General features: G+C 32.4%; 1 protein-coding gene and 1 non-coding gene across 3 annotated transcripts in view; both read right to left on the bottom strand.

The window, feature by feature from the left end:
* LOC136040368 (VPS35 endosomal protein-sorting factor-like) overlaps positions 1-16,437 on the bottom strand; it is a 71,064-nt gene that overhangs the window by 44,310 nt on the left and 10,317 nt on the right. For both annotated transcript variants that reach the window (XM_065724625.1, XM_065724626.1), the window contains exons 3-5: positions 14,878-15,027; positions 3,814-3,991; positions 1,178-1,332 (exon numbers count right to left, since the gene is read on the bottom strand). In XM_065724625.1, the coding sequence (XP_065580697.1) occupies positions 1,178-1,332; positions 3,814-3,991; positions 14,878-15,027 (483 nt within the window). The remainder of the gene's footprint in view (positions 1-1,177; positions 1,333-3,813; positions 3,992-14,877; positions 15,028-16,437) is intronic.
* On the bottom strand, positions 8,474-8,547 carry Trnan-guu (transfer RNA asparagine (anticodon GUU)). The gene has a single exon. It is a non-coding gene; the product is annotated as a tRNA-Asn (tRNA).

Raw genomic sequence — 16,437 nt, 5'->3', positions numbered from 1 at the left:
TAAGTTGAAAAAAATAGTTGAAATATATTTTATATATATATATATATATATGTTTTTTATATTTTCTAAGAAAATTTAGATCCATTCCCAAGAAAAAGCCTAAGTAATATCTAAAGTCTAGCTTGAGAATGAATAAATTTGAGACTGTTGAATCCAATGATATAAGTAACTTGTCTTTTTGACACAAGCTACATCTCCAGGCTTGTCACAAATCGTTTATTCTCAAGGGAACATATATCTTAATGACAGGAAATAGAAAAAGCACTAAATAAATAAATGTACATTAGAGATGTATAAATAAAATACATAAAACTAATTTAAGTAATCACGTTATTTAAACTAGACCTACTTTGCCTGAGCAGCGTGAAGTGTTGCGGCAACCTTTGTCTGGCTTCGCCGAATAAAGCGTTGCGAGAGCAACACTTTGGTTTTGTTTCTTTGCTATCGGTTAAACGCTGATGTTGTCAGCCTATCGAAGCTTTTAAAACGTTAAGTTCAAAGAAGAGCGCAATCAGTAATCACATGATCAAAGGCTATCACGAGCCATCGATAATACCGAAAGAAGGGACTAAATTGACTTTGCAGCCAGTTGAGCGTTATCCTTATCAATCGTAGACATCGTGACAGATGAAAACTTGAAACAGTATCTTATATGATCTAGTTGGTATTATAAAGCTATCCGTAACTTTTCAGGATCAAAATAACATAGATGACACTTTATTAATTATTACGAAACTGCCTCGTTGTTTTACGTTATCGTTTGTACCCGTTGCGTAAACACTTAATTCTAGGTTAGAGTGAGCAAGGGTAGGCTACACAAACTAGCAAAAGTTACAAACCCCTCTTCACTTAAGATGATTGTAGCCTAACAGACGATAATTACTTATAAGTCCCCTACATGTCTTACCACTGGAACCAACTCGGTTTTACCATATACATAAACAAATAGCAACTGCCCCAACTGTTTTGCTCACCTTACATCATATAGCCCAGGATTATTAGGGGGTGGTTTTAGGGGCACATGCCCCCCCTCCCTAGGAGGTCAAAAATTACAATAACTATAGGACAGGAAGAGCGAAAAATACTGTTGGGGAACCAAATTTAATCGTTATCTAAACAAAAACAAATATTCTCAATCCACCCCAGTAAGTACACAAACTTACATGATTAAACTCACCTTTGGCTTGAAGAAACACATTTTTGGATATTTTCAAGTGTCCAAAATGAAGATCCAAGAGCCCAGTTTAGGCCAAATAGGAGGAGTTCAAGACCAGCGACAACACTGTTTTGTATTTTTTCATATTCTGGAATTTTTTGTAGCTTTGGCAGTCCCTAGGGTAAACACAGTTTAAATATTTGATTTCAATTTCATTTTATTTTGTCATCGAACGAAAAAAGAATAAACGACATAAATTACGTATGACATACAAGCTTAAGCAATTTTTTATTAGTTTGATCAAACCTCTCTTAGTTTCCAAATACTGCGATAATTTGAACAACTTATTTTGCAAAAAAAAAAACACAAAAGTACTAGGAAAATCGGAGGCAAAACCACAATTCAGATAAACTGCAAAAACCTTAATCTTATCTTACAGAAGATGAGTTCCAATCAAGTTGCTGCTGCTGAGCTTTCATTATACTGCACAATAATGGCTATTTACTATTATACAAGAGCGAGTTCAATTGGCGTCAATTTATAGGCTTTAGCCACCTACAGAATAGTGTTTACAAGTCCCGCAATTATTGGCAGTAGTAATGGTTGTTTACACAATGGTTACAATGGTTAACACAATATTACACAAAAATTATTCGCAGTAACAATGGTTATTTACATAATGGTTACAATGGTTAACAACAATTGTTAACACAATAACGGTTATTTACAGGTTACAATACTCTCCATCAATGATTCGGCAAGGTACACTCTAAACACGCCCGTTCGGACAATAGTCATATCTTGAATACCAGACAAACCCAATACAATGATACCATGACTTTTTGCAAACATTTGTTCGTTTATACATTTTCAAATAATTGTGAATCTCGATCTGGAGATTGAATAGTCAATCTGTATAGGGTCCTGTGGGAATTACCAAAGGATAAACTGTAGAGTGGAATTTGATTTACTTTACATACATGAAGTCGAAATCCAAATATTTAAAATTTCTGGAGAGAATCCGTCCCTGATCTAGCACTAGCATTTTTGACGAGTGCCAAAGACGAGCAGTTTGATATTATTTCCACTAGCTCTTAATTTCTCTAGCAACAGTAATAAGTTTTTTATTAATAGTAAAAATTTTTTTAGTAGTAACAGGCTTTTTTTTAAAGATAAGCAAGTTTTTCTTTATGGTAAGGAGTCTTTCATAGTACTATTTTCTTTTTCTTAATGGTAACAAGTTTTTTCTTAATACTAATAAATTTTTTCTGAATAGTAATGAGTTTTTTCTTAATACTAACAAAATTCTTTCTTAACAGCAACGGGTTTTCTTAATAGTAATCAAATTTTTTCTAATAGTAACGAGCAATAATAAAAAAAAATTTTCTTGATAAAACACTTTTCCTAATAGCAACAAGTTTTTTTCTTAATACTAAAAACATTTTTTCTTAACAGCAACGGGTAATTTTTTTCTAATAGTAACGAGCAATAATAACATTTTATTCTTGATAAAACACTTTTCCTAATAGCAACAAGTTTTTTCTTAATAGTGACAAGTTTTTTCTAAATAGTATCAAGTTTTTCCTAATGCTAACAAACTTTTTCTAAGATTAGCAAGTTTTTGCTACAATAGTAAAAGTTTTTTCTTAATGGTAGTAAGTTTTTCTAAATACTAACAAATTTTTTCTTAATGGTAACAAGTTTTTTCTTAATACTAACGATTTTTGTCTGAATAGTAAAGAGTTTTTTCTTAATACTAGCAACATTTTTTCTTAATAGCAATCGGTTTTCTTAATGCTAACAATTTTTTTCTTATAGAAACAAGCAATGTTTTTTTTTTATTTTGTTGACATACGAAACCAAAACACATCTTTTGCAAAATACTGCCGCACTAAGAAAAACTTTACAGTTTTGTAGACGTACGGCAGTAACAAGTAAAAATATATATTCCATTACAAATCACAACATAACCATAATCAACTCAAACTTCAAATCAATCTCTCTCATTTAAACAAACAACACAAAATTCAGCCCCCCCCCCAACAAAAAAACACAACAGTGACAAAAATCGCCCTATACCACACTCCATAGACCCCTCCCCTGTCCTTCCTACCTAAAAAAAATTACTTTCTAACAAATGATCTTTCATTTTTTTCTTAAATGAAAGCAGGTGTTCAGCCATCCTAATACTCACTGGCAACTTATTCCAAATAGGCAGGCCCATATATCTTACCGTAAATGCTGATCTAACTGTACCTATTGACTCAATTGCTATATCATCACTATTTCTCGTTTCATAATCATGCAATTGGCTATTCACACAATAAAACTTCTAAAAAATTGCAGGGACTAGACGTTAAGTAGAAAACCCAAGAAAATTAATGTTTGTACTGATTTACAAACTCTCGGCAAGACCAAAAACGAACATGTTAGAAAGTCCGTCATTAGTAAAAAAGAAAGGAGATAAAAACGAAAGAAAAAAGAATCATTAAGCAGAAATCCCAAGAAAATTTTTAAAGCAGCTCATAATGATGAATCTTAACCTCGTAAAATTGACACATGAATAAAATATTTATTGATATTGAAAAATAATAATATCTAAATAACAATTATTATAATAATAATGATTAAATATTGAATATTTAACGGAATCAAACCTCGGATACATTTAGGAGCGTTGTTTGCCAAACATCTTCATACCAAGAAGAACTCACTTTCCCATGCATGTGATTGTTAACTGACTTCAACAGATATGCCAGCATGTATATGTATATAACTGGATCAGTGACTTCACAAATGCACAGAAATATTCTTGCAAGAGTTTGCTCAGGTTTTCTGCAAAAAAAAAGTAGTTACCAAAGAATGTCACAAAGTGTGCGCACACAGACAATAACAGTAGAATTGGGGTTCCAGGGAGGGAGCTATGCGGCAGGAATATGGCCATACGAACGTGCTTTCTTATCAATATACGCTGGCAGGGTTGCCATCTGGTGAGGGAAATATCACTAGGTTTTAGTTATTTTTAGTTGATTTTCTCCAATAATCTAGTGATTTATGAGCTGATTTAGTGATACTTTTCTTTAAGCCATATAAAAAAAAACACCAAGATTAGTGTTTATCACTATGGGTGGCAACCCTGTACACTGGCTTTTGAGATCTCCTTTTGAGATTTTGTACAACTTGGGATTAAGTCAACGGTAAATATCTACTAAAAACAGGTCAAAAAAACCATTTGGGATATTCTCTTTGTAAATATTAATTTAATGAAATAAATGAACTTGAACTTGAGATTCGAAGTTCAGTGTCCTTCGGGGGCGAGTGTGGAGGTATATATAAGGTAATTTCGAAGACCACAATGCCTTTTCACGACGACAAATAAGAATCCGAATAGGGATACATCCTTTTATTAGACAATGAAAAAAAAACAATAAACAAAAAAAAAATACTGCGATCGAAATATCCAGTATATTTCTTTTTATTCATTTTTTTTTCACCGTCTTATAAAAGAATTTATCCTTATTCGAAATGTTATTTATTGAGGTATACATTTCAGAAAAATAGAGCACGGGTTAAGGAGCATTACCTGAAGCGCATGGAGGAGGAGGAATTATATGAAAAATTAATATTTTGGGGGAGGGGTGGAGTGGTAGATTTTATATATAACTTTTACAGTTTTCTATTATGCGGTCACTGCACAATTGTCACTTGTTGGTATTTTGGCCCTACTTGGCCAAAATTCTTGCTTTATGGCAGAAGATAGCACTTGGCTGCGGCACAGACTCCCTCCTGACTTAGAAATGGGGCTAGAGCTTTGTGATTTCCGTTCAAATGAAATCTCGATTATCTGCGTTCACCACTATCACTCCAACGGAAAAAATGAGATTGATTTGAAGTTTGAGTTGTTACTATTAAGAAAAAAACTTATTACTGTGGCAAGAGAAATTAAGAGCTAGTGGAAATAATATCAAGCTGTAAAATAAAATAATATAAATAAAATATAATAATAAATATAATAATATATAAATATAATAACATATAATATAATAAATATAATAAATAATATAATGAATATAATAAATAATATAATAAACATAATAACATATAAATCTATATATATAAAAATAAGTTGTTTGTGTGTTATGTCTGTTACACTATGTCTGTTACGCCAGACATATGACGTCTGAAAAATAAAGATGAAAAAGAAAACAAACTAAAATGTAAAAACTGGGAATTGCATAAATATTTCGAAATATTTTGACAATAGATTAAAGTAATTCGAAAACCTTAAAACAGATACTTAAATTTTGAGGTTTATTATAAATTGTTGAGCTTTAGCAAGCTTAGCACGTAAAGAGGAATTTTTAGTATAGATCTTAAAATGACAGAAGAAACGGCCAAGGAAGCTGCTCAAATAGTTAATTCAAAGAGAAATTTTAGTATAAATCCTACAATGGCAGAAGGAACAGCCGAGGAATTTGCTCAAAGGGTTAATGCCAAAAGGCTTACGGCTAAAGAACGCAAAACCGCGCAGTTAGATGAAAATCCACCTGGACAGCGAGAGTCAAAACGTATCAAAACTGAAAATGATAGCGATGATGATTGGGTTTGGGATTTTGACTTGGATAAGGTCATCAATGCCTACCAGATTTTAGTTAAAAAAAAACAAAGGTTCGGCGATATGTATTTCATAGTGACGCTGAAAAATAAAGAAGAAAAAGAAAACCGAAAAAAGAAAAATGGTAAAAAACTAAAAAGAAAAAACTAAAAAAATAAAAAATAAAAAAAAATAAAAAAAGAAAAAACCTAAAAAGAAAAAACGTAAAAAAAAAAAAATAAATAAAAAGGTAAAAAACTAAAAAAAGCTAAAACACTAAAAAAAAAAACTGGGAATTTCACAAATATTTCAATATATTTTGACAATAGATTAAAGTAATTCGAAAACCTTAAAGCAGATACCCAAAATTTTGAGGTTTAGCATGCTTGGCACGTAAAGATTTTTCCAAGTGTCAATCTTAGAATGAACATTGACAAATTGAAGAAAACAAAACAATAAAAAGAAGAAACTAAAAAAAAAAGAAAAACTAAAAAAGAAAAAACCAAGAAAAGAAAAAACTAAAAAATAAAAAAAAAATAAAATAGAAACAGTAGCTATATATATAAAAATAAGTTGTATATATGCATGTTTGTTTGTTTGTGGGTTTGCATTTGATGTCATTATAAGTATATAAGGCTTTGTATATGACGTCATTATAAGATGACACTACAGACCGGGACACCGGGACACAAATGACGACCAGGACACAGGGAATATAAATGACGACCAGGACACAGGGACACAACTACAACGGGGACGCCGGGGGATGTATAAATGACGACGGGGACACAGGGAATGTTCGATTAGCAATCACCATCAACAAAGCTCAAAGGCAATCGTTAGAAAAATGCGGTATAGATCTGAATACGGATGGTTTTCCCATGGACAATTATTACGTTGCATGTTCAAGAGTTGATAAACCTGACAATCTATTTATATGGACAGACAATAGGACAGCAAAGAATGTTGTATATTCGCAAGTTTTACGTAGTTAAAAATATATATATATATATATATATATATATATATATATATATATATATATATATATATATATATATATATATATATGTATCTCTATATATTCACAGGTGGGACACAGGGACACAACTACAATGGCGCGTAACGACTTACACGCGGGGGGGGCTTGGGGGGTGGGGGCGAAGCGCTCCCACCAACTAGGTGTTGGAGTGGCGCGAAGCGCCACCCCAACAGCTAGTACATTATATATTATAATATCAAACCTACACTGATTCATCATTTGTGATGAAATAAGATTTTATTTATATCTGCAAATCAAGCAGAATAGACCAAATTCACACTTAAGAGTCAATAAACACAGCAAAGAGAAACAATAAACAGATATAACAGGATTTGTCAACAACAAAAAAATAATAGAAAAAAAAAATCAAAATGTCAAAAGGTTGTCAAAAATGTCACGAAAGATTAAAACTCGCAGAGCAGAATAGAAAGGGAATAAACTAAATAATGACAATTATTTATAATAGTAAAAATAATAATGAAAACTATTAATATTAACAATAATAATGACAATCAATATTTGTGCTTTGAAAATACAAGATGCTAGTTACCGCAAAAAAGAACTATAAAAAGAAAGTCCAAATTGTAGAGTAGAAAGTCAGTAGAGAAAAGAGTCAGAAGAGAAAATCAGAAAAGAGTCAGTAGAAAAAGTCAGAGTAGAAAGTCAGTGTAGAGAAAAAGAAAGTCCAAATTGTAGGGGAACAACAGTCATAGTACCATGCTAAAATATGATTACCCTCGATTTTCGAGCATGGGGCTGTAAACCTTCAGATAGGGGTTTTTACCATGAAAAACCGACTAGCTATCACAAAAATTGAGTTCCGACAATATGCCCTATATTAGCCAAAATTGATATTTTTCAGCACAGCATTTGGCAGAACAGCCCTACCTTAGCCAAATCCTTATCTTAGCCAAATAGCCCTATCTTAGCCCAAATTGATGTTTCAGCACAACATCAATTTGGTAACCAAAATGATTTTTCAGCACAACATTTGGCAGAACAGCCCTACCTTAGCCAAATACTTATCTTAGCCAAATAGCCCTATCTTAGCCCAAATTGATGTTTTGCAGCACAAAATGACAGAAAAAGCATTTTGCTGTGGCCCAATTATCTTTCACTACTTAGAAAGGGCACTAGATATCTAAGCGTTCATCCAAATGAGCCCTCTCCCAGTACACTATGGCCATTGGTTCGAAAAGATCATCCCTTAAGAAAAAAAAGACATATCAGCAAAACAAACGTAAAAATGTGTATAGTCAAAGGAGGGGAACTACACACCTCCAGCCAGTGAAGGGTCTTCGATATCTCAATTTTTGAGGGGTTTCATGCTCTTTTTCAAACTCTCAAAACTTTGTTTTGAATTTAAAAATTACTGTCCTCGTGAATCTGTAAAAAATCATTATTCTGAAGAAGTTTTACGTGAAAAATATTTGTCATCAGACAGTTTTTTGTTGTTGTTTTTTTGTTTTTTTCAACAACCTATATTCTTAGTTTCGACTACAATGGACTGTGTTTCGCTCTTTACCAAGTTGCAGGTATTGTTATAAACATAACAGATTGTCCTACTGAATGTAATCTAATTTTTACTATAAAGTTAAAAATAGAAACAATTTTTTTTATTTTTTCATCTGCTAGACTTCAAAACTTCTAATTCTTTTTAATTTAACACTGCAAAAGCAAACGCCCCCGGGTGGGCTCGAACCACCAACCTTTCGGTTAACAGCCGAACGCGCTAGCCGATTGCGCCACGGAGGCCTTACATACGATGGATGACTTTCCAATAATAGATTGCTATGGTAGAACTTATAATCTTCCTTCAAACTTAGAGAAATTAATTCTTCCATCTTATATACGTAATCTTTGGTCAATTTTTACTCTATACTATTACACATCTTAGCAGAGTTTGAACGTGTCTTTCAATGCTGTAGTGGTTTCGGGCCCCATAATATGGGGGGGGGGGTATACCATACAAGTGTAAAATTCAAAATAAAAGGAATTTAATGTCAGAAAACTGGGGAGGAGGGGCAGTTGCCCCCAGGTCTAGAACCGCGCTGCCTGCTCATTGCTTTCGAAAATTTTAATTCTAGATTAGAGACTTTTATTGATCTTGGAAAGAAGATAAGTCAGTAGATGAGAAAGTTGTGATGGAAAAGATCTCCAACGGACAGTGACCTTGAAGACCTTTTATAATCTTTGTGCTATAAAAGTGAAACCGTGAAAAATAACTGGAATGAGGAACAGAAAAAAAAATGCTTTGAGCCTTATACCTTTACTGAGCCCTGATTAATAAATTTTAAAGATTTGTGAATATGTTTCTTAAATTTAGAAAAAGAAACATGATATGGCTTAAAATTGTACTGAAATAAAAGAATTTGTTTAAGTAGAGCCAACGAAAATAAGATTGAGAACCGAAAATTAAGGTAAAAGTTTTTACAGTCTTGTAGCCCCCTAGAATTAAGGAAAGAGTAGAGACAGTAGCTTGCCAAAATCTTCCAGGGTGTAATCTAGGTCCCGGATTAATTCCTGAAAGTTTCATTAACCAAACACAATTACTTGTTCAGGCTACTTCAAGAAAAGTAAGTAGCCTGCAGATATAAAAACTCAAGAAAGCTCAATTTTGAGTACAGCGCTAGTTCTACAGAATTCCACGAGTAATTCCACGGAGAAAAAACCCGAGTAATTTAACTGAACGATGCTCCGCAAACTACGAAGCATTAATTTTTCATTCCAGGTTCATTAGTTTACCTAATCACCTTGTTAAGAGATAGATAAGTGTATTTTAAAGCCAAATATACAGCCATGAACACAGTACAATAGCTTAAACGAAAGTCTCAAATAACATAAACCTTGATCATCAAACGCTTAAATGAAACACTCCATTAACCTAATATTAGTACTTAATACTTGAAAAAAAGGTCATTGAAAAGAACGCTTAACACTCAGATAAAATTACCCATCCTCCACTAGATTTCTTAATTCAAAGGAATAGTTACATTGAGAGATCAGCCTTTTTTTTATCTAGACCTCAGAGTGTATTACTGTTTTAAAAAGTATAGTTGAGAGAAAGAGTCAAACTTTAGCGTAAAGAGCGGGGCGTTGAGGAGGGAGCAGCCCCTTTCATATACGAAGTAATTTCTGTTCGTTTTAAGTTTTCATGTCGCTCTTTAGTTTCAGTTTAATTCGAACTAAAAGCGACCAGAAATTACAATAAAAGAATAAATGAAATAAATGAAAAGAATAATGAACAGAAATTAAAATGAAGCATCATAGAAAACATAAAGATAACAGATACTACTATATATGAATAAATAAATCTTAAAACGAGTAAAAATCAAGCTGAATGTTCTAGTTAAAACGAGCAAAAACTGCTGCAAACGGGACCTTTGCTCTCTTTTTCCCCTTGGAGCTGCCCTTTTCCCCTTTCCCTAACCATAAAAGTCCAAAGCTTTTTGCGTCATTTACGTTTTACTGAAAACAAATATGTGACTTGAATCCTATTCTTTTGTTTTTCAAAACATCGACGACAAATATTTAATCTATATATTATATAATAATAATTATCTATATATATAATAACATTTAATCACCCACAGTCTACAATATAGTACTACAAGGTAAGATGATTGAGTCCTGGTTGAACTTCGCTGAGGTAAGGATGCTGGGACTGTTTTGAAAAATTGTTTATTTTAGTTTTATAGATTTTATCCTCCCGTAAGTTGTTTTTCCTTATTTGTGTTGCTGAGGACGGCCCTTGGACATAGGGCCAAAATATTCATTCTAATTTGTTTCCCACAGTCTTAAAAAAAATCCCTATTGGTCTTCTTATTTTTGGTGTTTGTGATGGAAAGGCAGTGTGGTCTTTGTCGTTATTTAAATACCTATCCTAACCACCTCTATATATTAAATATTTAATTAAAATATACTTGCATAGTTATCGAGTATCTCGCTCAGGCTAAGCTGATTATCTCCGAGTGGACACAGAAAACGGTTTCATTGCAGATCAAGAGCCAAGTGTGGTCGCTATAACACGTTTTTATGCAATAAAAAGGAGCTAGCACCCAGCATCACCTAGATTCAGGCTTAATAAAAAAGAAGGGAGATTCAACATAAGTTTCTTTCTCTCCCCCCCCCTCTCGATCCTCTTCTAAATTTACCTGAATACTCCCGGAGAGTTGGAAAATCTAGGCATGAAAATGCACTTTTTAAGCCATCCCCCTGCACTTATGTAATGACCCCCCTCCATAATTGCAAAATTACAGATTACTGTAAATAAAATACAATATATTATTTGAAATTTTTTGTTTTCATCTGCATAGTATGTAAGTTTAAGCCAATCAGTGAAAAAAAAATGTTAGATATGTTTTAGGTGTCACGTTTCGATACAACCAAACTTGTAGATGCGTTGTCTTCATTGGAGTTTACCCAGTTCTGTTTAAAAAATCCTTTAAGTTTCGATCCTATCAGAGACGAATCTTATGTATCACGAATCGATACAGCCAAAGTAGTTCAAAATTTTATTCTTTATAAATTTCGTTAGCTTTCTTTAAGTAAAATTCTGTCTCAAGGACTTAGTGTATTGCTTTTTTTGGAGGAATTAGGACGTAAAACAGGGAATCAAAAGAAGTTTAACTATCCATAGATAGCAAATTAAAATTACCGCAGCTTAAATTACCTTTACTTAAATTACCATAACTAAATTACCGTGTTATTTTCGGATCGTTGGAGAATTTCATAGCTTTCATTTGATCAAAAACTACTTTAAACGTCGATAAAAAAAGTTCTTGGTAACACTTACCTTCCCCCTCCCCGGAAAAATTCCTACGACGCTCAATATACCCGTTCACCTCTCCACCTTTTGCAAAAGTGAGCACATGATTGTAATTTGTTATACTACAAAGAAAACAAATTTGTGAAATAAGAAGGGGACTATCACCCCGCAGCACGCATACTTAGGCTTCACAAAAACAAAAGGTGATTGAAGATTCATTTATACTTCCTCCCCCACCCCCGGCAATCTTCTATATTTGCCTAAATGCACACAAAAATTTAGAAAATTTGGGTGTAAAAATAGACTTTTGACGCATCTGGTATTCCCCTCTCTCCTCCGCAATGACCCACCAGCCCTCCAGGCAGTTAAAATTGTATGATATTTATTTTATTTAAATGTTATGTTTGGCTAATTACAAAAGGCACTAAATATAGCTATTTTCTTTCAAATACAACCTAGCTGCGACCCTTCATTTGAATATTTAGGAGTCCTAAGAAGGTAATTTGCCTGTTTGAACTGAAAAGGTTACCGATAACTGAACCAGGGGAATGGTAAAAATGATCCCATATACTTCATTGGAGATACAGCTTATTTACGAATCCCTGAATGCCACTGTTAGCTATTACTGTTCCTTTTTGTTTTTTGCACATAATTCCTTATGTTTTTTTTTACAACAGCGGGAACAAACTTACAACTTACCAACACTTACTACCTTTACATTACAACTTTACCAACAGCGGGAACTTGTTCCTGTGTATTCTGTATTATCTGGGTATGCGGGAATTTTTTACAACAGTGGGAACAAACTTACAGCTTACCAACATTTACCACCTTTACATTACAACTTTACCAACAGCGGGAACTTGTTTCTGTTTATTCTGTATTATCTGGGTCAGTGGGACTTTTTTACAACAGCGGGAACAAACTTACAACTTACCAATATTTACCACCTTTACATTACAACTTTACCAACAGCGGGAACTTGTTCCTGTTTATTCTGTATCATCTGGGTCTCGCATATGCAACTTATTCAACAACTAATCCAGGGCTTCTAGTAAAGATGAACCTAGCGAATTCGCCATTTAATTTCGAGCGAATTCGCCATTTAGTTTCGAGCGAATTCACCTAACCTACACTACCAAGCACCTTATTACCTTATTTTGATAAGCACCATAATCATGGTCGCCCTAGTAGGAGGAATCTAGTAAATGAAAGTTCTTAAGCCGAACTGGCCAGACATGACAATAAACAATCAAGAGAGATAAAACTCTACAAAAAGAAAACTTAAATCGAGACGACGGCCAGTAGAATTAAAAGACTAAAACAACGCGGATATTTCGCCTGTATCCAAACGAGGCGTCTTCAGCACAAGATAGAAAGTTAAAAGAAAACTAATCTAAAAACAAATAAAAACCACCACCAAATATAATAAATACAATTGTCGCTACTTATCCACATAGGGAAAAGCAGCTATGCGAGTTACTTCAATGAGAATCAAAGAGCAACTGAGGAAAAATTTATGAAAATTGAAAGTAACCCAAAGTTAAAAACGCATTTAAAAAAACTGTCTACAGAGAAAAAATTGTCATTTCTGGCTGATTACGAATATTAACTATTATTCCGATTAGCCTTGATAGCAAAATGTTTTTTTTTTAACAAAATTATGGATATTAAAAAAAAGCCTTAAACCACTTGAAAATGGCGTTGGATTGATACAAAAAGTATATAATTGGAATCACCAGGGCCAAAACCTTATACAAAGGACTTACAGCCCCCCATCTTGAACCATAAGGAGTCACTTTTTTGCATGGGGAGCACCAATATATCCTCTTTTTTTTCTTGCTCCTTCGTCTTCTTCTTTTTCTTTGCCGTCACCTTAATGATGGCACCAAAACCACGGTGACAAAATCACCTTGACCACGGCCACAAAAACCAAACCACGGCCACAAAATCACGATGACACCATGAAAACTGACAACCATATGACATCAGCATTTAGAAACCAGACAGTCCATTAGCACAAGTCCAAACAATCAAAACAGAGGGTATAAAAAGATTCTCTGATGGCATAAGAAACCAAGGGTGTATCCAGGATTTTTGTTCAGGGGAGAGAGGGGGGGTACGAAAAAACAATCTAAAATTTGTTTATACAAATTTTTGTTACTTTTTTACTGGTTGGACAAAAAATTTGGGAGGATGGGTTCTAACCCGGTACTCCCCCCCTGGATACAGCCTTGCACCAAAAGGTTTGTCTCTCGGATTCATCTTTTTTTTTGCTACTTGAAATAGCACCAAATATAGAAATCAGCTTTTAAATGAGCCCTTAAGCACCTCTCTGGTGGTTGCTTTTATAAGCAACCACATGGTATAACTTAGCCACCAGGGCTAAGTTATGCCCTGGGTTGCTTTTTATAAGCAACTTTTATAAGCAACTTACTTATAAGTAAGTGTTACCTCAGTCCCCAACAAGCAGCGAAGAAAAAAAGGAAGACGGAGACACATCACTGCCCCCCATGCGAAAAAGTTAATTTTTTTATTCTTATTCAAGACGAGGGAATTTAATTCTCTTATATGAGGTTTTCAGCTACGATAATTCCAATGGTGCAGTTTCATTTAGATTTAACACCATATTCGAAGGGTTTCAGGCTATTTTTGGAAATTTCTGTAAATGTGGTTGAGCAATAAACTTTTATCATTAACCATTACCATTTACCATTAAATAACACTGTTAAATTATATATTTACCGTTATTATTAATACCATTAAATAATAGATCTACCATTATTGTTAATACCATTAATAATATCATTAAATAATAGATTTATCATTATTATTAATACCATTAAATAATAGACTTACCATTATTATTATTACAATTAATAATACTATTAAATAATAGATTTAACATTATTATTAATACCATTAATAACACCATTAAATAATAGATTTACCATTATTATTAATACCATTAATAATATCATTAAATATTAAGAGTTATCTAAAATAATTAGATTTATTAAATAACTGGTCATAGAAAATAATTAGATTTACCATTAAAATAATAGTTACAAATCCTGAATTAGTTTCAAATGGCGATTCTTCCTCACTTTTCTTCAAAACACGTTTTAAGTTTTCGGTTACTATGGGCTGCAATTGGTTCTTTACTAGGTTACAGCAGATACTACAACCATGATGATTTTACAACCTTTTCTGGGAAGGTTTTTGGGACAAATCTTAAGAGAGTTTACTCCATTCTTGGCTCTATATGCAAGTATATATGTTAGAGCTTTCTTTCCAAGATTAAAATAATGACTTACTCAATTTTTGCAAAGCTATGCACTCTTATGAGAGCAATCTCAACATAAAGTTTACATACAAGATCTGGTATTTGCGAAATTTTGCAAAGCCAATTTTTCGACGTTTCTGAAGCTTCTTTCGACACAAAGTTCTCTTTCTGTTGACCAGTGCTGCAAATGCAAATAAATGGTTATTTAAATTCGCGAAAAACTGACATACTTAAAAAACAAGAATATTTAAAATAAGAACATACTAAAAATAATTCAAAATAAGAAAATAAAAATAAAGCGTAAAATATAAGCATATAAGTATAATATAAGTATATATAAGTATAAAGTAATATAGCCTATTTATAATACAAGTATCATAAGTATAAAACATAAAAATAATTATACTTAAACTATGCATAATAATAAGCATAAAATCGTAAACTAGAAACAGTTAAACTGTCTGTTCAAATATTGAATGTAAAAATGAAAGAATTTAAGAAAACATTATATATATAATATATATATATATATATATATATATATATATATATATATATATATATATATATATATATATATATATATATATCAAAAATATTTTGATTCCACACTGTCATCTCCTTAAAAGTCTTTGTATAAATATTACTAGTCCATTCCACTCATTCTCTTCAACTCTATTTTTGTTACTAATGTCTTCAATTATATAATGATTCAAACTTGAGTGAATAGAAACAATTATCAATTAATAAACGAAACTCCAAACGATTAGAAATTGAAATAATAAATCTCATCAAAAATAAAGATAACATATACTAAGTTAGATTAATCAATGAATCCTAAAGCGAACATAAATTGTAAATTAATAATAAGGTCATACTTAAAATTAAAAGAAATTACACCGAACACGAGTAGGGCTACCCATTTTCAAACCTCATAAAGTCCAGGACGTGATTTGCACATTATTGAAAACAATTTGTAATATGTTTTTTGCTCGTCATTACATAAACAAGAACACAACAGAAAATGATATCACAACGCTAATCAAAGTTCAAAGTAAGAGTGCTGCTACCCTTTAGTGCTGCTTTTCCTGAACTTTTCCTGAGTGCTGCTTTTCCTGAACTTTATAAAAAGATGTATGTCATTTGTATTATATTGAAAACAATATGCATTTCGAATGCGTATGAATGATAATGTGTGACAAAAAATTATTTGACAATTCTGAATGACAGTATGTGATTTGATTCTCAAAAGGTAGACTAAATCTACTGATTATCTTACATACATCATCATCACCATTACTTATTTTATACAATAAAATAAATGTCATTATTTATTTTAGAGGGAATAGACTGGGTCCCCAGAAGCAAGCTTGTGGAGGGATTCATTAAATATGCATAAAACAAAAACCCGACAGAACACACGAAAATAACTGAATGAATTAGAGTAATCTATCACCTGGAAAATGGCAACAATTGGATCAAATAAGTGATGTCAAACTCGAAAAAAATGATATTAATTCCTGGAAGTCTCAGCAATTTTGTCTATTCAATATTTCTAATGATTAAAGAGAAAATGTTTAAAACATAATTA

The sequence above is a fragment of the Artemia franciscana genome, chromosome 20 (genome assembly GCF_032884065.1).
Source record: "Artemia franciscana chromosome 20, ASM3288406v1, whole genome shotgun sequence".
Lineage (NCBI taxonomy): Eukaryota > Metazoa > Arthropoda > Branchiopoda > Anostraca > Artemiidae > Artemia > Artemia franciscana.
This window is presented reverse-complemented; position numbering and strand designations above follow the sequence as displayed.